At 40.8% G+C, this 23924-nt stretch overlaps 1 protein-coding gene across 1 annotated transcript in view; it reads left to right on the top strand.

Annotated features, from left to right (window-relative positions):
• Positions 1 to 23924, top strand: part of brinp2 (BMP/retinoic acid inducible neural specific 2) — a 288092-nt gene that overhangs the window by 186516 nt on the left and 77652 nt on the right. The window contains exon 5 of the mRNA XM_088349920.1: positions 16000 to 16105. Coding sequence (XP_088206046.1) covers positions 16000 to 16105 — 106 coding nt within the window. The remainder of the gene's footprint in view (positions 1 to 15999; positions 16106 to 23924) is intronic.

The raw sequence follows: 23924 nt of genomic DNA, 5'->3' as shown, positions 1-23924 counted from the left end.
TTCCTTGTCCACTATTGCTAGCAAGAAGTCAAGTTGGCCTCACCAGTTGGGGCGGCAGTAGCTCAGGAGGTAGAGCGCTCGTCTTGGGATCAAGGAATCCCAGTTCGAATCCCGGCTTGTCCGTGTTACATGTCGAAGTGTCCTTGGGTAAGACACTGAACTCCTAAAACCCTCAATAAGCAGGTCAGCTTCCTATATGGCTGCAATACAAGGCCGCTATTGGGAATTGTGGAGCACATTGTAAAGCGCTTTGGGAAGTCATTGACTTGAAAAGCACTGTATAAATGCAGATCATTTCATTTCATTGAGCTGTTGGTTCATAGGTTAGGATACATCATAAATGACGAATTCATTGTCATTGTAACCAGTGTCTGAAATAATGTCTGCTTTTGCATACTCTGCAGCTGTGTTCCCTCTAAGCTGCGCGCGTGAGAAATTGCGCACTGCTCGCACATTCTCAACGCACAAGAAAATCTAGCCAGCGCACAAAAATGAAGGCTCAAAATTACTAATTAAGAAGCGACTTAAGTCAAAGTTACAGTGCATGAAGGTAAAAATACACGGGTTCCCCTGACGTTGTGTCCTAAATGCCGTATTTTGAAATCGAGTCGAAGGAGAACGAAGTTGAGTAAAGTTAGTAGAGTTTGTCGGGGAACCTGCTTCTTCGGCTCGGCTCACAAAAAGGAACCGGTTCTTTCGGGTCCTAAATGGCTCTTCGGGTTGTTTTTGCTTCTTTCATCCCAACATGACCAAATATTATGTAAAATTATGTACAAAATGACTTAAAGGAAGGGGGGAATAGAACAAAAAAGAAAAAAAATACCAAAATGAAAAAGTAGTGAAAAGCTGAGAAAAAGGGAAACAAAAGGAAGAGAAAAAAGAAGGAAAAATTTTGAAAAAAAGCCAGAAAAAAAGAAAAGGAAGGAATGTAGGAAAAAAGTAAATACAGAACAAAAAGAAAAAAGGAACAGCTCGGAAAAAATAAACACAATGAGATTTGTTTTAAAGGAATAAAAAAAAACACGGAAAAAAGAAGAAACAGTTTGTGTTGCATTCAAATAATTTCCAATTATATCAAGTGAATCTTGTTGCCAACATTGTACTTCCACTCAAAAATGTGATTAAGTACGGTTCTATATCTTACAACCGACTAAATAAGCCCCCCAAAATGTTAATATTATTCGACAAAATATATCAGGAAATAAAGAAAAAGAATTGTAAGAACAAACGACGTTTGTAGGCCGTACAACCTTTGCAATAGTACATGAGTCAATTCATTCAAAAGAGAAAAATAATTTTGCATTGCCGGAAACTCAGCAAAATGTAACTTGATGTCAAGTTTTGGACATGTTTGATCATTAATTATCTTGCCACACTTGGGATTATGGTTGCTCATTGTTATTTTCAGCGCTGCTCACCGACTTTGTGTAGACGCTCAGACCCGTGGAAAATTAGAGGGAACATTGGTTGTAAAACATGAAAAGCACAATGAAAGTAGATATGTCTTTGGCACCGTGACTAAAAATAGTGTGATAATGACATAAAATCTACTGCCTTTTTGTAGGTCATCTATACCATTGTTGGTCTAGTATTTAGAGTTCCGCACTAACACCAATGCAACATGGGAATTGAATCCTATTACAATCAATGGTTTGCAATAAGTCAGTGAAACTGGCATCACAACTTTGAATTCTTTTTTTAGATAAAGAACAAAAAACAAAAATCCGTCACGGCCAGCACACAGGTTAGACCCAATCGCGTAACGTTTTCTCACAAAAGAAAAAAAGAGGAAGGGCAGCGCCCGCGATCCGATGCTCACTGGACGCGGGAAGCAAGTCGTTCCCGCAAATCGAATTGTGATCCGAATACGGAAGTTTATCTTCCGTAGCGAGCGATGGCGGTGTCAGGGACGGGAAAACTGGTCGATAGCTGGGATAGGAGAGCAAACAACGTGGTCAGGTCAGAAACGGGTCGTAGCCAGAGACAAACGGGAGCAAAACGGGACAGGCGGGAGCCAGGGTCAAAAAAGGCTTGCCTTGTATAAACAGAGGTTTGCAGAGGGACTGACAACAGGGGAGTAACAGAACTGGGTTTAAATAGGGACAAGGGAGCCAATCAGAGCCCGCAGCGGTTGGCGCCAAATGAGCGGGCACAGGTGATTCATGTCGGTAATCATGACAAAAACCTGTGTTACATGTGAATAGATACGGTATTTTCTGGACCGATTTTTGTTCCCATTTCTTAAAATCCTACCATTCCTCCTTGATATATCCATTGACTGCCTCCAGTTTGAATATTTCCCATCTCCCCTGAAGATTTATTTTTTCACCTTTTGCCACTTTTGGGTTGCTTTGACTTTGCAAGAACCATTAAAAGTGAGCAAAGATGATAAATCCCAAGGGAATGGGTGATGTGGCAAATATTACGGCCAATTAATTATTTGAATGAATAATTGATCGATTAATTAATCTGAAAAGACGAGTTTAATATTTGATATTTGATCAATGGTCCAATTTGATATCAGCGCACACCCTACATGATTTCCACAGTGTATTTTAAGTGCAATGCCAAAGTTGCATACATATTGGAGTGGTTAACAATTTAGGTGTGGAAAAAGAAAACAATAATGGTACCAGTAATTAAGAAAGATGAAGCATCTTCATACTTCAGCCTCCACAGTCATTTATTTGTTCAGTTTTCGCAAACCAACATATGGGACACATCTGCTGCTGGGTAGAATGGAACAAAAGATGTTTGTGTTTGATTTGCTGTCAGGTGTTTGTGTCACATCCTCATATGCTCTTCATCCCCTCCAAGGCCTCGCCTGGCAGCTGTGCACATCTGCTTCACTCCTTTCTATTGTTACGTTTTAATTAACGTGCTGTACATGCTGCAGGAGACGTGTGGCAACCTTTTGAATTCTTGCTTTAAAATCGGAAGATTCCTACGACCTCAAGGATTTATTGGGGGCGGTTAAGGGTCTGTAAACCATGATTTATGTAGTTCGTCTCTAATAATCAATAAATGGATCTTCAATTGATTTTGTGAGAGAACATTTTACACGCTTTCAAACCGTACTATTAGGGTTCAGATCCTACCTCTCAGATAGGACACACTGTGTTGAATATGGTGAAATGACTTCTGAGCCCTTTAGTGTTACAAGTGATGTTCCGCAGGGTTCAGTACTTGGACCCCTTTATTTTACATGCTTTCATTAGGTGATGTTATTCGCAAGTATAATATCTGTTTTCATTGCTACGCAGATGAAAATCAACTTTATCTTCCGATGGAGACCGAAATGCTAGTTATTGGTCCATCTAAACGCCGTGACTTGTTCTGAAAAACAGCTCTGAACATTGACAAATGTAATATCACCCAGAGTGACTGAAAATTTAGGTCTCATATTTGACCCCGATCTGTCCTTTTAAACACATTAAAAATATTACTAGATTGCTAAAATTGGCTTTATACTGACTTGGTCGGAAGCGGCGATTATAATTCACACATTTGTTACCTCCTATCTCGATTTCTGTAATGCCCTACTCTACGGTCTTCTGAAGTCCAAAATTAAGAGCCTTCACCTGGTACAAAATGCTGCAGCGAGGCTTTTAACTAAGACAAGAAAGTTTGATCACATTACCTCGATTTTAGCTAACCTGCATTGGCTCCCTGTTAACCTGAGATGTGATTTTAAGGTTCTGTTGGTAGTATACAAAATCATGCAAGGACTTGCTCCCTCACATATTTCAGATATAATTTCCCCCTATGCTCCGGTCCAGAGCCTTCGCTCTGAAAATGCTGGTCTACTAGTGATCCCAAGAGCTAAGAAGAGATCCGCAGGTTCAAAAATGTTCTGCAACCTCAGTGGAAATGTTTAAATCTAAGCTTAAAACACACTTCTATTCTATCGCATATGAATAACCTACATTTTATGTTGACAATATTTGTGTGTCTGTGTATTCTTTGCCCTCATGTAGGTTTTAGATCAGGGGACGGTGTCATAATAGTCTGTAATTTGCAATAGTCTGTGGTCTGTGCAGCCCTTTGAGATTAAGGGCTATACAAAATAAACACTCGACTTTCCCTAAAATCTAATTTTCATGTTGCAAAACACGAAGATGTATTTAGCAATCATGCAATCTGCTGTTTTCAACAAATCGTCCGGAGCCTCAATATGTGTGAACCGCCAAAACAAAACCACAAGAGCCTGACACCTCCCCCTCATGCTGTTCAGCAGCCTGGCTCACACTGTTGCGGGATGACATTTAACTCCGCAAAAGTTGCTTAAAGTCTACCGGTGCAGTTCTGTTAAACACAAAATAATTGTACGGATCCCAAAGCTGAAGCATTGGATTGAATTCACGGCAATATTTTTTCGAAATTCCCAAGATCGTCTATAAGGGATTGTCTCTTAGGAACATATTCAAATTTCTGGTGTTGAAGAGGCTGCCATACAAGTCAGGTTAAGTGCTAAATTTCTTATCAATTAAATCGATGCTTCTAGGCCAGGTTTGGGCAAACTACTGCCCGCATCTGCCCCGACAAATAATAATGTTAATGTGTAAGGTTTTCAATGTAAATCTCTTGAATTTCTGTCTCAAGGTAATTGGCTTGTTTTTATATTACTAAACATAAAAACAATGTTACTCTTACACACACACACATAAAGTAACGTTTCAACAATGAGTGTAATTATATCTCTTGTACGTTTATCAATCTTGTATTATTTTATTTTGAAGTCATGTTCTTGTGTGTACTGATTTCTCTGACGCAAAATAAACCACTCCCTCTCTCTCTGTTTGGACTATATCCAGAACGGACGTAAGTTTTTTTTTTTGCCACCATCATGTAGAATTATACTATATACATGTATTTTATCTGTACAAATATAGCCACTAAATAGTCTTAATAATGATTGACTTTAACATAAAGATATGAAGATAATAAACTAGTAGGGTTCAATGGCTGGAAATCCTGAGCCCATCTGTTGCCATCTCAGTGTAAATAAACACGCTTCTGGTCCCTTTCCTCACATGGTTAGTCTGTGCCTTGCCATGATTAAAGTTTACTTCATTTTTATTACTATTTAGTTTGTTTTTATTGTATTTTAACCTGTGTATTAAGTGCTGGGGGTTGTTGGGTGTCAAGAACCGGAACAGGATCAGGACCCAAAAGTGTGACGTTTCTCACACAAGCCTTTTATTTTACGGGAAACGGGGAGTCATGCACATTAGGCGGCAGTCTGGCGTGGAATGATAGAAAGCCAGAGGCCGATGACATCAATACCAATTGCCCGTGCAGATATCGGACAGATGGGGTCGATACCGGACAGGATGGGACAGACAGGATTGCTATCAAATAGGATATTGAAAATTAACAGGACAAACGAGACGGGAACGAAACTGGAAACCGATATTAAACAACGGGACGGACCGGATTGATATCAAAACAGGATATTGAAAATAAACAGGACAAACGAGACGGGAATGAAACTGGAAACCGATATTAAACAGGAAAAAATAAACTGGAACAATACCAGACAGGAAATACCAACAGGAAACAGGACCGAATAAAAACCCACGTCTTGCGGGGCAGAGGTTCGTTGATGGGCTGACAAAGGAAGAGTGAGAGCACTGAGCTTAAATAGAGGGAAAGCCAATCTGTCAACGAGCTGCAGTCGGGGCCACACAGGCGGGTTCAATTAGGCGCTATGGCAACCGTGACAGTTGGGTGGACTTAAAGGAGGGGAGTGCATTGTCTTATTGTATGCTGAATGTTTTTTACAGCACTTTGGGTGGAAAAGTGCTCTACAAATAATTGCATTTGTTTTGAAAATAATAAAAAGTACTACCTATAAAAATGTGTTTATTTGGTACCTTTTATCAGGACTAGAACGGAAACAGGACCCAATTGCGCTACGTTTCTCACACGTTTTATTAAAGGAAAGAGGAAGGGCTGCACCCACGATCCGGCTTTTGCTAGGCGTGGGAAGCAAGACGCTCTTGTGATCCGAACGCGGAAGTGGATCTTCGGTAGCGAGCGATGGCGGTGTCAAGGACGGGAAAACAGGTTGATAGCCGGGACTGGAGAGCAAAAACGTGGTCAGGATCAAAACGAGTCGTAGCCGGGGACAGACGGGAGCAAAAACGGGACAGGTGAGAGTCGGGGTCGAAAAAAGCTTGCCTAGTATACACTGAGGTTCGCAGACGGACTGACAAAAGGGGACAGACAGGACTGGGTTCAAATACTGACTAGGAGCCAATTAGAATCTGACGCTGGTGGTGGCAAATGAGCGGGCAGACCTGAGTCACATCAGTAATCCTGACACTTTTCTTGTCTACGATTGTATTTACTTGTATTTTTTTATTGGGTACTTATTTTATTTGTCAAGATTTTTTTGCATTTAGAGTGTTCCTTATTATCAAATGTAGTGTTTTAAAAGAGACATCATTCATAGTTTTTTTTTAATTGTGCGGTTTCAAAACAAGTTTGATTAAATTGTTTATTTGTGGACCAAAAATAAATGTAACATGTCGGTGTAAATATCAGCATGTTTGTTTATCCTTAAATGGATATCGTCGCTGCCTTTTCATTTTGTGGGTCTATTTATTTCACTGGAATGGAATGTGCAAATGAATGTTTTTTTCCTTTTAATGCCGAAGAATAAAGATAGGCTTTCATTATCTTTTTGCCTCTTTTTGCAAAAGTATCGGGTTGGAGACTGTATTTGTAGATTAAAAAAAAAAAAAGTCAATAACTGTTTTCCTCCTGGCGCTTTTTCCCAATTTTTTTAACCGATGTGCCCTGTGTCTCTAAAAAAATGCCCACTCCTGCTGTAAACCCCTATTACTCAAAAACGATACAATTTTATCTTATACATGTCATTATGTGGAAAAGGTTTGGTTGTTTATAACTTGAGGAGACTGCAATCGCATGTGAGGTTCCCTGTTCTTCAATTTAATCCAGTATGAAGTTTTGAGACTACAGTGGAACCTCGGTTCTCGACCATAATCCGTTCCATTTCTTTGTACGAAAACCGATTTGTACGATCACCGAAGTCGTTTTTTCCCATTAAAAGTAATGTAAAACTGTTTTAATCCGTTCCAACACCCTAAATGTTTACCACGAAAGTAAACATGAAGCTAACCCAGGCTAATCGTACGTTCGCGTTAGCGTAATCCTCCGTACGAAAGATTACGCGAACATGAACGTGTAAAAATAAAAAAATCAGGTCGTTTACACGTCATTTAGCACCCGGGTCTCCACAAAAAGTGGTGAGCGGTTAAAGGATAAAGAAAATAATTATGAATAGGATTTCTTACCTTTGTGGTGGTCTGCAGAAGCCATGCTCTATTCCCTCGAAAGAAGGGAAACTCGCACACCTTCTTCATTTTGCTATTATTTCTTTCTTAAATGCAATAGTTGTACGCACTACTCTTCTTTTTTCACCTGTAGCAACTTTGCTGCTTGCACCGACCTTCTTCGAAAGCATAATTAGGGGCTAAAACACTCTGTTCACTGATATTAAAAGCCAAAGCAAAAAGAAGTGCGCTCGCACGCGATAACAGTACTTCACGAGTGGTAGGGGCAATCTACACGATCTACACCCGTACGCCGCTCGGCATCGCACCCTAGCGTACCGGCGTTCGAACTCCGATTTTTTGAACGAAAAGCGAAGCAAGCATTTCTCTAAATTTTTGGTCGAGAACCGATTTGTTCGAACTGAGAGGCGTTCGAAAACCGAGGTTCCACTGTATTCAGGTAGTTTTTGGTTGTAGTCTTGTGGTCTCTTAAAGGTTAATCAAGGCTTGCAGGGTCAACCTAAGGTTTTTTTATGCTCCTAGATCTTGAAGAATTGGGCGGGATATGTTTAATCTGTCATGATTCCTGATGCAAGGCACCTGTGCCCGCTTCTTTGGCGCCAACTACCTCGGACGCTGATTGGCTGCCTGTCACTTTTAAACCCCAGTCTTTCTGTCACCAGTGGTCAGTCCGTCTGTGAACCTCAGCTTATGCTAGGCAAGCTTTTCGACCCTGACTCTCTCCTGTTCTGATTCCCGTCTGCTCCCGACCCCTTTTCTGATCTCAACCACGTTTTCTGCTCGCCTGTCCCAGCTACTGACCTGTTTTTTCCGCTCTCGACACCGTCATCACTCGCCATGGAAATACCACTTCCGCGTCTGAGCAACCTGCTGCCCGCGATCAGTGATCTCCGTATCGTGTATACTACCCTTTCCCTTCCTCTCAATAAAACTAAGAGAAACGCACGCAAGTGGGTCCTGTCTCTGTTCTGATCTTGACAAATCCAGTATGAAGTTTTGAGACTATTCAGGTAGTTTTTGGTTGCAGTCTTGTGGTGCCTTAAAGGGTAATCAGGGCTTGCAGAGTCAACCTAAGGCTTTTTTTATGTTCCTATATATTATTAGGGCAGGATCTTTGTAATGAAATGAAATGAAATGTAATGTTCTGCATTTATATAGCGCTTTTCAAGTCAAGACTTCCCAAAGTGCTTTACAGTGTGCCTCACATTTCCCAATAGCGGCCGTGCAGCCATGTAAGGCGCTAACCTGCTTATTGGGGGTATTAGGGGTTCAGTGTCTTACCCAAGGACACTTCGACATGTAACACAGAGGAGCCGGGATTCGAACTGCGATCTCTTGACCCCAATATGAGCGCTCTACCTCCTGAGCCACTGCCGCCCACTGCCGTAATCATTATGAAGATATGTTCACACTTGCCATGAGGTCGATTCTTTTTTAATCCATCCATCAATTATCTGCACCATTTATCCTCAGTAGGGTCGCGGGGGTGCTGGAGCCCATCCCAGCTATTTTCAGGCAGTGGGCAGGGGACACCCTGAACTGGTTGCCAGCCAGTCCCAGGGCACACAAAGACAGACTCCTTTTTAATCAGCAAATTTAATTAGAGCGTTTATATTGTCCATCTCAATTTTTTACATAAAAATCGACTTTTACATCAAGTAATGAATGAATGAATGAACTTTATTTCTAACATTAAAATAAAAGCAGAACAAAATCAATAACTCAACAACAAAATGATGTGACATAATATGTTCAAAAAGGGGTAGTAAGAAGCAGATGCTTATTTTCCCTCACCTTTCATTTTCCCTATTAAATACACCAATGATAATAACAACAAGAGTAATACTATTAATACCGTAAATTCCGGACAATAGAGCGCACCTGATTATAAGCCGCACCCACCACATTTTCAGAGGAAAACCGATTTTGTACATACACAAGCCGCACCTGTTTAAAAATTGTAACACAAACATTAAATTCATCCAGACCCGACTTCAAGTCGCGCGGTTGAAACTAAATGTCCTTCATTGAAGTACACAGTCCAAAAATCACAGCTGGCAAAATGAACGGAAAATGATACCGGTACTTAAGGTTTGATGCAGACCTGCAGAGTCTGGGTACCCGTTGAAGGTAATCCAAGGAAAAAAAAAGTGTATATTTCCAAAGGTAAGGGTGGGAAAAATATATATCCACTATTGTCTGCCGCGACAACAGGTCTCACTCACCTTTACCCCACTTCCCGTCAGCCCGCGTTTGCTCCGCCCCTCTTTTCTAATTCGCAAAACATTTCAGAAGAAGTGTCTCAAATAAGTTTTAGTGAAAGATTTCTTGCCGCTAGTCAAGCCAAGAAGTTGCAGTCTTCCTCGGCGCATATATCCCACTGGTCCAAATCTTACTTTTGGTACTCGAGCGCCGCTGGCGGGCGTTAGAAAAATTACATAAATTGGCCGCATCACTGAATAAGCCGCAGGGTTGAACGTTTGGGGAAAAAGTAGCGGCTTATAGTCCGGAATTTACTGTAATAAACATCATGATATAACAATAACAACAAAGTTAACCATCGTTCTTCACGCACTATTCCCAATCTCTCGTATCACTCATACCCCATTTTCTTCATCTCTGTTTTCCGCCACTACTGTTTTTTTTTGTATTTAAATTTGAACAAGTGAATAGTTGGACATTGTTTGATTTCGTCTTGTAAATTGTTCCAAAGTTTGACTCCACACACAGACACACACATACTTTTCCTGGTGGTTCTCACCTTTGGGATTATGAATTCACTACAGCCCCTTAAATTATAATCTCCACCTTTCCGAATAAATAATTTATGGATGTGCTCTGGCACTATATTTTTGTTGACCTTAAATAGCAGTAAGTAATTCCAGTAATGTTGCCCAATTGCTATTGTATTATTGATATATTTTAACTTAAAAGTGAGTTTCCACATTCACTTTTTCCAGGAAAAAGACACCATTTCTGAAAAGGCTTGTTGGAGCGCATCTTTAGGTTTTTGAGTGCTGCACTCGGCTGCCATGACTGGTGGACGCAGAGCGTCAAGCAGTGTAAGAAGGAAACCAAGCAAGGAAGATGTGAGAGTGGTGGGCTGCGGAGGGATTTGACAACAAAACGTTTGGAAATTCAAAGACGGGGAATCTACCCGGCCGTTTGGATCACTGGTGTTTTCAACGTCTCGGGTATCCAAATATTTTTCAGAATCTCCTTTCCTCCGAAATGGTTTGAAAGCTTTACTGCCAAATCGCAAAAGACATGCCTCAAGATGTCAAGAGGACCCTTTGATTACCAAAGGGTCGTCCATTCTAATCCATCTCCCTTCAAGTCATCTGTTGTGGTATACTTGTGCAAGACACTTTGCAGACCTTCTGTCCAGTGCCACTAATGCTAATGTATGGATGGTGCAGATGTTCCATGGTGCCCGAAGGATCTGTTGGCATGAGCTGGCAGCATGCCGCCTTCTGTTTTGCCCAGAAATACTGCGGATACCAATGTGGTTTACTGCCAGTTGGTGACTGTGTTTCCAAGCTGGCAATACTAGGTTAAATATCAAAATTGACAACAAAAGATTTAAACTGATTCGGCATGTGTCGGTTAGGTCAGGACCTTGAATCAGTCTCTTCGCTGAAAATATAAGTTTCAGCCTAGTGGCATAGAGGTGTTATATGATATAACTGATACTGGATACGTGACAGAGAAACAAAATATTTATATAGGTTATCTGCATTAAAATTGTTCAGTTAAAAAGGATTTCTATGTTCAATGTGGGTGCATGCGACTAATATATCGGTGCGGCTTGTGTGTGTAAAAAAATCGGTTTTCCTCCCGAAATGTGGGGGGTGCGGCTTATAATCAGGTGCGCCTTATAGTCCGCAATTTACGGTACTTTACATATGTCTTCCTATGCTTATGTCGAAATTATACTATTTTTCTATCAGTGGGTGCCAATCCAAAATCTGGCACTGTAGCAGCCTGGCAAGGACAATTTTGGCAGACAGCCAGTATTCAAAGATTCCATTCTTACTCAGCAGTTTACTACGAGACTTAGTGACTAGATACTGTCTCTGCAGCAGATGGAGCCACATTAATGGATTCCAATTTACATCCAATTCTAGGTGAAACAAGCTGGCTGAAGTTTATAAGTCAGGTCTCATCTCATCTCATTAGCTGCACCGCTTATCCTCAGTAGGGTCGCGGGGGTGCTGGAGCCCATCCCAACAATCATCAGGCAGTGGGCAGGGGACACCCTGAACTGGTTGCCAGCCAATCGCAGGGCACACGGGGACAGACAACTCACTCGCTCATTCACACCTAGGGACAATTTGGACCGGCCAATTCACCTGAAATGCATGTTTTTGGAACGTGGGAGGAAACCGGAGTGCCCGGAGGAAACCCACGCAAGCATGGGGAGAACATACAAACTCCGCACAGGAAGTCTGGAGCTGGATTTGAACCCACGCAGGAGGTTCCCAAGACATGAACTGTGCCGCACATGCGCTAACCACTGCGCCGCCGTGCTGCCCTATATAAGTCAGGTGTTGGTAGTAATCGGTTGAGTTGAGTTATTCCATTATATGTAAAAAAAAAAAAAAAAACTAATGACCGACAACCCCCAAGGAATCAAAATAATCACATTCCTGTCAACCTGTACGGTTTTGCAGCACAAAGTATGTTTATAAAGCTTTTTAAGACGTGTACGACGTACAAGAAAATCTGTAAGGAAAAAGGCAAATTTGTCAATTACGGGTACCATCCGGTATACACCGACTATCACGAAACGGCAAGTCGAGTTCGCCGCGGAAGCCTCTATCTCTGTATCGTTTTTTTCGTTGCAAACGAAGCGAGCGGTTTAATGTAGTGAAAGGACGTCCGTCTCTTTTTAGAGAACCGGCTTTTTCTCTGATGAGGGGCCGGGGTCAGTTTGAAACAGAAAAAGTGTGATGATTGCAGGAGTGCCTAAATGTGAAAAATGTATTGTTTTCCAGAAAGCTACAATCAAATAACCCTTTCTGGATTCTTCAAATAACAAAAGTCAGAAAATAAATAACACTATTAATGAAATGAATAATTACCAAAAAACCCTCTCTGGGTTCATTTGTTTTATATATATATATATATATATATATATATATATATATATATATATTTGTTCTTGTTGTTTTACCTGCAAAATAGATGATAACTGTCAGTCTCACACGACACCATTTACTTGTTGCCATTAAGAGTGATTTATTGAGCAGGTCTCACTAAATCACGTGAGGTCCCGTGAGACTTGCCCCAAACACCCTTCTCTGACCTGTGAGACTATGTCATTTAGTGGTGATATACTGGTACTTCACTTTTTCTGCTTTACAAAACAACACCAAAATCCCAAAAAATAACATTTTAACTAGTCAACAACCCTTGTTGCGCTGTATAAAATAGTTACTAACTAATAGTTAATAATGAAAATAGTTCACATTGGATATGCACTGTATAAATACTACTGTAGCATTTTTTATATAATATTTGAAATGAAATGATCTGCATTTATATAGCGCTTTTCAAGCTAACCTGCTTATTGGGGGAATTAGGGGTTCAGTGTCTTACCCAAGGACACTTCGACATGTAACACGGAGGAGCCGGGATTCGAACTGCGATCTCTTGATCCCAAGATGAGCGCTCTACCTCCTGAGCCACATGTTCAGCAGTTTTAATTCATAAACACGTACTTTTGTGCATGACGTTTAATCAGTTCGACCAGGGCTAGCGCTAAACCAAGTGCTAGGAGAATGCAAGTTACTATTATTATTATTGTACTTTGTCATCACTGTTTCATCCCACTCTTCCTTTTTCATATCCTTATTCCCGTTTTTTTAGCCGCTAGCCAAATGTTGGCTTATATTTCCATGCTAACATTACAAAGCTAAATATCTACAGTTCAGCATTGTCAATTGATAAACATGTACTTTGAGTGTGACATCCAATCCGATTATACCTCAAGTCTATTGGTTGGCGCTTATTTACGTGCGAAGAGAGTGTAAATTATTGTATTATTATTTAATATTGTAGCGTACCTCGTTTGCCATCATCATCAATTCCCACCCACTCCGGTTTTCTTGTCACCATTCACTGTCCTGTCCAATAAAAGTTAAAATGGCCTTGGTGTTACAAGCTATGCTAGCTACTAACTATTTATTTTTCGTTATAAGCAGCCACTTTACTCCAAGTACCACAAACTTGTTGCATTTTAGCTAACTCAACAGTTTTAAACAGGGTTTCAGCAGTTTAATTGAAATCATAATTCAAGACTTTTTAAGACTTTTTCAATGCCTTTTGAGATCAAATTTAAGACCAAATTGACAGAAAACACACATTTGAAAGAAACAAATATTTCTTGCACACGATACATGGTGCCTCGTACACATACCGTATTTTCCGCTCTATAAGGCGCACCTAAAAGTCGTATTTTTTTTCAAAAGCTGACCATGCGCCTTATAATACAGTTCGCCTTATATATGGCTCAATATTAAATCGTAAGGTCTCGCAACTTACGCAACAGCCTCGACTCGATTTTCCCCCAAACGTGGAGTAGTCCGCGGTGTATGCTGGGATTTATATACCGGCGTTTCATTGGCTAACCAATGTGTCAGTCATCATTTGAATCGATCACTATTAGCTAAAGTTATTCGGAGCCTCGGATAGGCTAGATGGCCGAAACAAACCCTGCAATTGGCCGAAAAAGATGTGTCAATCATCAGTTAAATCGATCGCTATTGGCTGAAGTTATTCGGAGCCTCGGCTAGGCTAGAAGGCCAAAACAAACCCTGCGATTGGCCGAAAAAGATGACTGAATAGCAAGCTTGCTAAACTATGCCAAACATGTTTCATTAGTAAATATTTTACTCTCCTGGATTTACTTCACTCACGGTTGTAAGAAGACCATGGTTGCGTATCATTATTGAACGTGAGAACTTGGTGAGCTATGCGGCTTTATATTTTCCCGTTACCTTGTTTTAGAAAAATCTTGATGTTGCTGTGATGAGTTGAGTGAATTAAACTCAATTCCAAGTGTTTATTGTCATATGCACAGTAAAGTTGCGAGCGAAAAAGAAAATAGAAACTAAGGAATGGTTGGCATTTCTTGAATCCCAAGACTTTAACCTTCCGAATGATATTTTAAACGATGCATTTGAGTGACATTGTACGGACACCGCATCGGCACGTGTCTACGACACGTATTTGCTTCTTTGCAAGCTTTGGGAATGTTAAGGGGGTAATCAGTTGGACTGAATCATCTGACTGTTTTGTCGACGTTCCCATTGTAGCGCCTTATAATCCGGTGCGCCTTATCTATGGAAGATATAGGACCGAAAACTATTTTTTGGGGGTGCGCCCTATCACCCGGTGCGCCCTATAGTGCGGAAAATAGGGTATATGTCTTTTCGATTCTGAAAATTCTATGGAGAAATTGGAGAATTTATAAGTCACAGTTAGTGTTGGTAATTTGTTTCTGAACTACATAGACCAGGATTCATTGGACACTGTTTACATCAGGGGTGTCAAACTCATTTTAACTCGGGGGCCACTGGATAGAACAAACATTCTCTCAGGGGCCGGACTAATGAGGTAGGAAGAATGAAAAGGAAAGAAAGAAAAAAGGAAGAATGAAAAGAAAAAAATGGAAAGAAAGAAAGAAAAAAAATATGGAGAGAAAGAAAGACAGACAGAAACAAAGAAAAAAAGAAACAACAAAAGAAAGAAAAAGAGAAGGAAAGAAAAAAAGACTAGTAGATTGAGGAGAAAGAAACAGAGAGAAAGAGAACAAGAGGGAGGGTGGGACAAAGAAAGGGAGAAAGCAAGAGAGAGAGATAAAGGAGAGCGAGAGACAGAGAATGTTAAACAAAAGAGATAAAAAGAGAAATAGTGAAAGAGGGGGAAAGAAAGAGAGAGAAAAAGAAATCCAAACAGGAATAGAAAGAGAGAAGGAGAGAAAGAGAGAAGGGGAGAAAGAGGAGGTTGATGCAAGAGAGAGAGAAAAGACAGAGAAAATGAAAAAAAGGAAGGGAGAGCCAAAGAAGGTAAAAAGACATAGATAGAAAAAAACAAAGAACAAAGAAAGAAAAAGAGAGACAGAGCGAGTGAAAGAGAGAGAGATTGAAGGTGAGAGAAAAAGGGAGGACGAGAGAGAGTGAGAGAGAAAGAAAGAAGTACAAGTGCAGCGTTTGTGAGAGGCTTTGGCAAAATCAAGTGGAGATATTTTAACCTGCAGCTCGTTTTTCTCTTGCGCTTCCCTCAGCTTTGTCTCGCGGGCCGGATTCAATCCTTTAGCGGGCCTGATCTGGCCCACGGGCCGGCAGTTTGACACCTGTGGTTTACATGGACCAAAAAAAAAAAACAACATCTGCAATTTGAGGCGTTGAATGAGTTAATCTGTGATTGTCTGAATAATGCAATGCATTTTTGAGTGTCTAGTTAAGTGCTATGTAAATCTCCTGCGTCATCGTTATTATGAACTAAAGCAGATCACAGGCCCTCGATCCTCCGATGAATGTTTCATGTTCGTTCTGTGAAAATACGGGACTAGAGGCGTATAATTGTTGTTAAAATACTCGAGTGGAGCAATAGCATTTTCAAAACTGAATTATATATACGTGCTAAACAGACCTTTTTTCCTGTTTCCTAGGTAACTGAAACAAGGACGGGTCCTCTCGGCTGCAGTAACTATGACAGCTTGGACTCCGTCAGCTCAGTGTTGGTACACAGTCCAGAGAACAAGATCCATCTAAAAGGTACACTTGTGTAACATTCCACAAACACGCCCACAAGCAAGTCAACCTCTCACATTCAGTTCTTTGTTCCTGAGGAACATAGAATTTTTCACCTTCCTTAAATTATTTTTGAGGTCCATCAGCTTTGTATACCTCCATCTGTTGACATCCATACATAGAAGGTGTTTGACCTAGGTGTCCGTATACTTTATGCTGCAGTAGTTTATAAGTCTGTTCCGCCTCGCTGATTTGCAGTCTTATGGTCTAAATCACAGGTGTCAAGCAGGCGGCCCGCGGGCCAGATCAGGCCCGCTAAGGGATTGAATCCGGCCCGCGAGACAACACTCAGAGAAGCGCAAGAGAAAAATAAGCTGCAGGTTGAAATATGTCAACTTGATGTTGCCAAAGCCAGGTGCCTCTCACAAAGACACTGTACTTGTATTTATTTCTCTCTCTCTCTCTCTCTCTCTCTCTCTCTCTCTCTCTCTCTCTCTCTCTCTCTCTCTCTTTCTCTCTCACCCCTTTTCTCCCACTCTGTCTCCCTGTCTCTTTTACTCTCTGTGTCTCTCTTTTTCTCTTCCTTTGTTGCTCTTTCTCTCTGTGTGTCTTTTAACCTCTTTTGCTCTAACTTCCTTTTTTCCTTTTCTCTAATCTCTTTCTCTCTTCATACCCTTTGCGCTTTCTTTTCTCTCCTTCTGTCTTTCTATTTCTCTTTGGATTTCTTTCTTCCTCTCCCTTTCTTTTCTCCCTATCTCACAATTTTTTATCTTTTGTTTCTCACGCTCTCTCCTTCTTTCTCTTTTTCTTTCCTTGTCCTGCCCTCTCTCCTTTTCCCTCCCTCTTTTTCTTATTTCTTTATCCCTCTCTTTCTTTCTCTTTAAACTGCTAGTCCGGCCCCCGACGGAATGTTTGTGCTATCGTGTGGCCCCCGAGTTAAAATGAGTTTGACACCCCTGGTCTAAATGGTCTGCATTTATACAGCGCTTTTCAAGTCAATGAAGACCTCCCAAAGCGCTTTACAATGTGCTTCACACTTTTCCCTTTTACACACTAACTAACCGATAGCAATGTCAGCCATGCTATCGGAGGCATTATGGATTCAGTTTTTTTGCCCAAGGACACTTCGACATATAACACGGAGGAGCTGGGAATCGAACTTGCGACCTCTTGATCCCTGTATGGGCGCTCTACCTCCTGAGCTAATGCCGCCCCATGTGGGGTTTTTGGTATCCTACCAGACTAAAGATGGGCTCAGCCTTGCCACACGTCCCTGTACCCAACCTTTAAAGGTTTTTGTTTTCTTTTTATTTTGTTTTTTTCATCACTTTTTTAAACCTGTATTGGATTTCCTTACCAAGATGAATGACGATTCATGTTTTATCCCTCTACTTGTAGCAGTATTTTAAGTTTATAGGCCCCATGTTAGAGGGTCTGTGGTGAACTGTATTTCAAATGAGCTGAAAATGCACTAAAAACATTAATGCATGAACCAATACTTTTCTCTCGGTTACTGTCTGGATCATTGAGACTTTTTTTGTACCAAAAATACCAAAAAGGGGAGGCACGTACTGTCACGGTTGCCCATTGGCCCCGCCCGTTTGGCGCCAGCTGCGGCCTGTTGCCTCTCTCCTATTTAAGCTCAGTGCTCTTGTTTTGGAAAATAGACTTGCATTTGTAGAATAGAGTTGCATATATTTAGAAATGTAGAAAGACTTGCTTACATTGCTTACAGTAGTGAGGGAATGTTGACATCATTCGAGAAGATCCTTGGCAAGACAGTTGAGTTTCCCTAAAAGGGCATGGGACCTGCAAGGTCCCGCTGTGCAAGGTCCCTCTGAGCAAACTGAGGCGAACAACATGTCCTAATAAGGGTACGACAGCATCTTCCTTGTTGATTACTGAGGACTAGGGCCGCCTTTTGGGTTGTACTCAAACTGAAGCTATAAAAGCGTTGTTATGTCTGGAGTTCTCTGAGTTTCTTTTGGATGACGAAATAAAAGGCTCCCCCTCATGGCAGGCTTCCGGTGTACTTAGTTAAATCACGAAAGAAGACTTAAAAGATTATCGAACCTACATTTTCTCCTACACTCTCACTCCGCAGTGCCCAGGCAAAGTTCACCTATCAGGTGGTCAGCAATGCACAAACATTTTAAGTTCCTGGTCGGAGGTATAGAACCCCAAAAGAGAGGCTACCTAAGACCAAAACAGCTCGTAAGCCGGGACTGGAGAGCAGACGTTGTCGGAATCAAAAACAGGTCGTAGTCGAAGACAGACGGGGAGATCAGGAACGGACAGGTGGAAAACAGGTGCAAAAACAGGAAAGGCGGGAGTCAGGGTCAAAATGCTTGCCTTGTAACAACAGAGGTTTGCTGACGGACTGACAACCGGAGAGTGACAGGACTGGGCTTAAAAAGGGACAGGGAACCAATCGGGTAGCCCGTAGCGGCTGGCTCCAAATGAGCCGGCACAGGTGAAGCTAGTCAGTAATCACGCCACTGTTGATATCAATGATAATATTTATTTATTCTAAATCAGGTAAGACATTAAGAAAGTACCGTATTTTCCGCACTATAGGGCGCACCGGGTTATAGGGCGCACCCCCAAAAAATGGTTTTTGGTCCTATATCTTCCATAGATAAGGTGCACCGGATTATAAGTCGCTACAATGGGAACGTCGACAAACAGTCAGATGATTCAGTCCAACTGATTACCCCCTTAACATTCCCAAAGCTTGCAAAGATGCAAATACGTGTCGTAGACACGTGCGGATGCGGTGTCCGTACGATGTCACTTAAATGCATCATTTCAAATATCATTCGGAAGGTTGAAGTCTTGGGATTCAAGAAATGCCAAACATTTCTGTGTTTCTATTTTCTTTTTCGCTCACAACTTTACTGTGCATATGACAATAAACACTTGGAATTGAGTTTAATTCACTCAACTCATCACAGCAACATCAAGATCGTTCTAAAACAAGATACCGGGAAAATATAAAGCCGCATAACTCACCTAAGTTCTCACGTTCAATAATTATACGCAATCATGGTCTTCTTACAACCGTGAGTGAAGTAAATCCAGGAGAGTAGAATATTTACAAATACAGACTAATGAAACATGTTTCTTTATGGCGTACTGTAGCAAGCTTGCTACGCCATTGCTAAACTCGGCCGATTGAAGGGTTTGTTTTGGGCATCTAGCCAATCCGAGGCTCCGAATAACTTCAGCCAATAGTGATCGATTCAAATGATGATTGACACATTGGTTAGCCAATGAAACGCCGGTATATAAATCCCAGCATATACCGCGGACTTGCTACGCCATTGCTAAACTCGGCCGATTGCAGGGTTTGTTTTGGCCATCTAGCCAATCCAAGGCTCCGAATAACTTCAACCAATAGTGATCGATTCAAATGATGATTGACACATTGGTTAGCCAATGAAACGCTGGTATATAAATCCCAGCATACACCGCGGACTACTCCACGTTCGGGGTAAAATCGAGTCGGCGGCCGTTGAGTAAGTTGCGAGACCTTGCGAATTTAATATTGAGCCATATATAAGGCGCACTGTGTTATAAGGCGCATGGTCAGCTTTTGAAAAAAATTAAGACTTTTAGGTGCGCCTTATAGTGCGGAAAATATGGTACTTACAGTAGAACATCCAAACACACCGAAGAAAAACTGCACTGAAAAAGTAAAAATAATAAAAACTTTCCGCAGCAGCCCTATTATTTCAATTATTAATCCTCTCATTTGCAACGGGAAGAACAATTTGACAATAAAACAACTCCCCTTATGATAAAAAACAAAAAGATCAGCGTTGTACTGTGTAATAGAAAGCAGACATCTCAAACACACTCTCCAGCAAAAAAGAAATAAAGAGAACATTGTCTTTGTATTTTGAATTCCCTGTAGCTCCTACACCATTGTTCTCACTTTTTTTCTGATCTCTGACTCTGATTGTATGCCTATTTGTTGTACACCTTGAGGGTCTATGTGATGGTTAGGATGAAGGTGTGCCTGCGTGTGTGCTCAAGTAAATTGAGCACTGCTTCTTTGGTGTTCCAACGGTGGCTCTGTTTTTACCATTGAAACTACTTGACAGTAGGGGTTAGGTCTGAAAAATCATATTGTTCTACATAACTACTGATTCTGATCTTGCAGCAGCATGTTCCAGGTAATGGATGGATGGATGGATGGATGGAAGGATGGATGGATGGATGGATGGATTGATGGATGGATCGATGGCTGGACAGAAGGATGCTTGTGTTGGGAATTCCCTTCTCTGTATCAATCTCTCTATATGAGTCAAAAATGTGAATGTGTTCTTGACTCTAGCCACCTCCCACTAGGGGGATATGGCTCCTATAAATATATATACATATATATACAGTAATCCCTCGGTTATCGCAGTTAATGAGGACCAAAACAACCGGCGAAAAGTGAAAATCCGCAAAGTAGCAACGCCCTTTCCAAAATGCTTAAATATTTTTTTTATTTTTTTTTTAATTATTTTATTTTATTGTTATTATTGTTTGGACCTGCGAAGCTCTGAACCCGCGAACGTGGAACCACGAAGTAGTGAAGCCCCTTCAAAAAGGTTTAAAAAAATAAATAAAATAAAATAAAATAAAAATATATATATATTGTTTTATTTAATTATTATTATTTTGTAGACCCGCGAAGCTCTGAACCCATGAACGTCGAACCGCAAAGTACCGAGGTCCCACTGTGTATATATATATATATATATATATATATATATATATATATATATATATATATATATATATATAAACTTAATGTGTAAACATAACACATTTTTTCTAAAATATATTTTTATGCTGGGCAGCACGGTGGGGCAGTGGTTAGCGCATGTGCAGCACAGTTCTAAGGTCTTGGGAACCTCCTGTGTGGGTTCAAATACAGCTACCGGACTTACTGTGCGGAGTTTGTATGTTCTCCCCGTGCTTGCGTGGGTTTCCTCCGGGCACTCCGGTTTTCCTGATGAGCGAGCGAGTTGTCTGTCCCTGTGTGCCCTGCGATTGGCTGGCAACCAGTTCAGGGTGTCCCCTGCCCATTGCCTGATGATTGCTGGGATGGGCTCCAGCACCCTACTGAGGATGAGCGGTGCAGCTCATGAGATTAGATGAGATGAGATTTTTAAGCTCTGAAAAAAGTCCATCTTAAAAATGACATCAGCATAGAAGAAGGAGTCACCATGATAGAGCCCTGAGGACACCTAAGTAGCAGGTGAACTGATATTTACTGCATGTATGTATGTATGTATGTATGTATGGATGGATGGATAGATAGATGTATGTATGGATGGATCGATGGATGGGTTGATATATGGATGGACGGATGCATGGATGGACGGATGCATAGATGGATAAATAGATCTGTTTGTGAATGTATACGATGGACTGATGGGTGGACAGAATGATGGAAACATGGTTGATTGTAATAAATGGATAAACACAACACATTTTTTTTCTAAAATATATTTTTATGCTCTGAAAAAAGACCATCTTTAAAATGACATCAGCCTTGAAGAAGGAGTCGCCAAGATGGTACCCATGGGTACCAGGTAGAGCCCTAAAGACACCTAAGTAGCCCTCAAACTGGTTTTAAAAATAGCTTACCAGTTACGGATTATTGTGATATTTGGGAAATAACTTGCATGAGGAATCATTGACAACATCAGTATCTCCAAATACATGGTTCATTTTATCTATCCTCTAATCATTACAATATACCCTATAATTTATATTTGCCAATCACTCAAAGCCCAGATTCAAGACACAGTGGTTAACTGAGCCTATTTTAAATCATACTTCTCATAATCACAAGCTGGTAAAGACAATGGTTGAATAATAACACCATAATAATGACATATCATTTTTTATCATTATCATTGGACTATTTTTATTGCATTATTTTGATGCATTTTCAATTCAACCCAAGCCACAACTCTGTAAATATTGCCTTTCTATTCATCTGTATTTAATTTGATTTTCAATACTTGTCTATCCCGGATTTCCATGTCTGGTTGTAAACAAAGTTCGCGTTGTCATTATCAATGACAAAATAAGACTGTAATTCCAGTTTTAGAACTGCCTATCAATCTGGTAGCCCTTCACTTTGAACAGTAACAAAAAAAGCTTTCATCTTCAAAAGGTTTAAAGACCCCTGGTAGTGTCTGAAACAACGTCTGCTCGGACGCCCGGGGCGTGCATCTTTTATGTCGGGCATACAACTTACAAAACGTCTCTGCCCGGGTGGCCGACATTTTGTTTTTCCTGGTATCTTTTGCCGCATAATATTAACATTTTCGGGGGCTTATTTTGTCGGTTGCGCGATACAATACTGTATTTAATCACATTTTTTTAGTGGAAGTACAATGTTGGCAACAAGATTGACTTGGTATAATTGGAAATGATTTGAATGCAACACAAACTTTCTTCTTTTTCCCTGTTTTTTTCTGTTTTTTTATTCCTTTAAAAAAATCTCATTGTGTTTTGTCATGGTCGCCTTGGTGACCAGTCTGCCCCGCCCTCTGGGCAACAGCTGAAGCAGTTCAACTAATTGTGTCTGCTATTTAAGGCTGGATTCTGGGCTTTGCGGGTGCTGGCTCATTATACATATCTACACAATCCCAGGTCTGTTATGCCTTGTCCTGTTTTAGGTTTAAACATTTTCCGTCTGTTATGCCTTGTCTTGTTTAGTTGAGTTGGAAGAAACTTGTTTGTTTTGTCATGTCCCAGAGTTATGGAAAACTTTTATTTTGTTAAATAAAACCTATGGATCGTCAACGCATTTGAGTTCTCCCTTCCTGCCTCCTGCTTCCGTTCTGGTCCGATCACCCCACTCCACGCCACCCCGTTTCGTGACAGTGTTTATTTTTCCTAATTGTTCCTTTTTTTCTTTATTTTCTTTTTTCTGTCTTTTTTCTGAATTTTTCCTTCTTTTTTCTTTTCCTTTTGTTTCTTTTTTTCTCAGCTTTTCTCAACTAGTTCATTTTGTTTTGATTTTTTTCTTTTTTGTTCTATTCCCCCTTCCTTTAAGTCATTCTGTGCATAATTTTACATAATATTTGGTCATATAGGGATGAAAGAAGCAAAAACAACCTGAGGAGCCGTTTAGGACCCGAAAGAACGGGTTCCTTTTAGTGAGCCGAGCCGAAGAAGCCGGTTCTCGAAAAACTCTACTGACTTTACTCAACTTCATTCTCCTCAACCCGTGCATTTTTACCTTCATGCACTGTAAATTTGACTTAATTTGCTTCTTAACTAGCAATTTTGAGCCTGATTTTTGTGAGCTCACTAGATTTTCTTGTGCGCGGAAAAGCTCTGGGTAGTGCGCAATTGCGCACACATGCAGCTTAGAGGGAACATTGGTTGGGAATCCATCAATGACTGTTCAGTTCAGTATAGAGAATGGCAAGCTTCACGTGCTGTTGGGTGAAAGGTCCATAAAATCCTTTCTTTGTGCTTTGCCAGACTTCAACCTGAGCAAACCCCCCCCCCTCCGTATGCCACATGTCACTGTCAAACCCTTTAACATAGAGGGTTAGCCATTTTTCATCTCTGACTCTTTCAGGATCAAAGTGCTAAATTACTGAATGGTAAGGATGTTAAAAAAAAAGGATGTGGAGGAACACAATCTGGCGGGACCTTTTGCCAAAGGGAAATTGCCTTTTAAATGGGATGCCAGCAGTAGATCAACGAGGCTCCGTTTAGCTGCAGCCTTACCGTTCGTTTTGCACTCGAGCGCAAAAAGCAAACAGAATTACTAGGAGAAAAACATGCAAAATGGGCCTGTACTGGTTGCGTTTGTGTA

Source organism: Urocampus carinirostris, chromosome 1 (genome assembly GCF_059441175.1).
Source record: "Urocampus carinirostris isolate Australia breed hairy pipefish chromosome 1, RoL_Ucar_1.0, whole genome shotgun sequence".
Lineage (NCBI taxonomy): Eukaryota > Metazoa > Chordata > Actinopteri > Syngnathiformes > Syngnathidae > Urocampus > Urocampus carinirostris.
The sequence above is the reverse complement of the archived record's forward strand: the minus strand, read 5'-3'. Positions and strand labels throughout refer to the sequence as shown.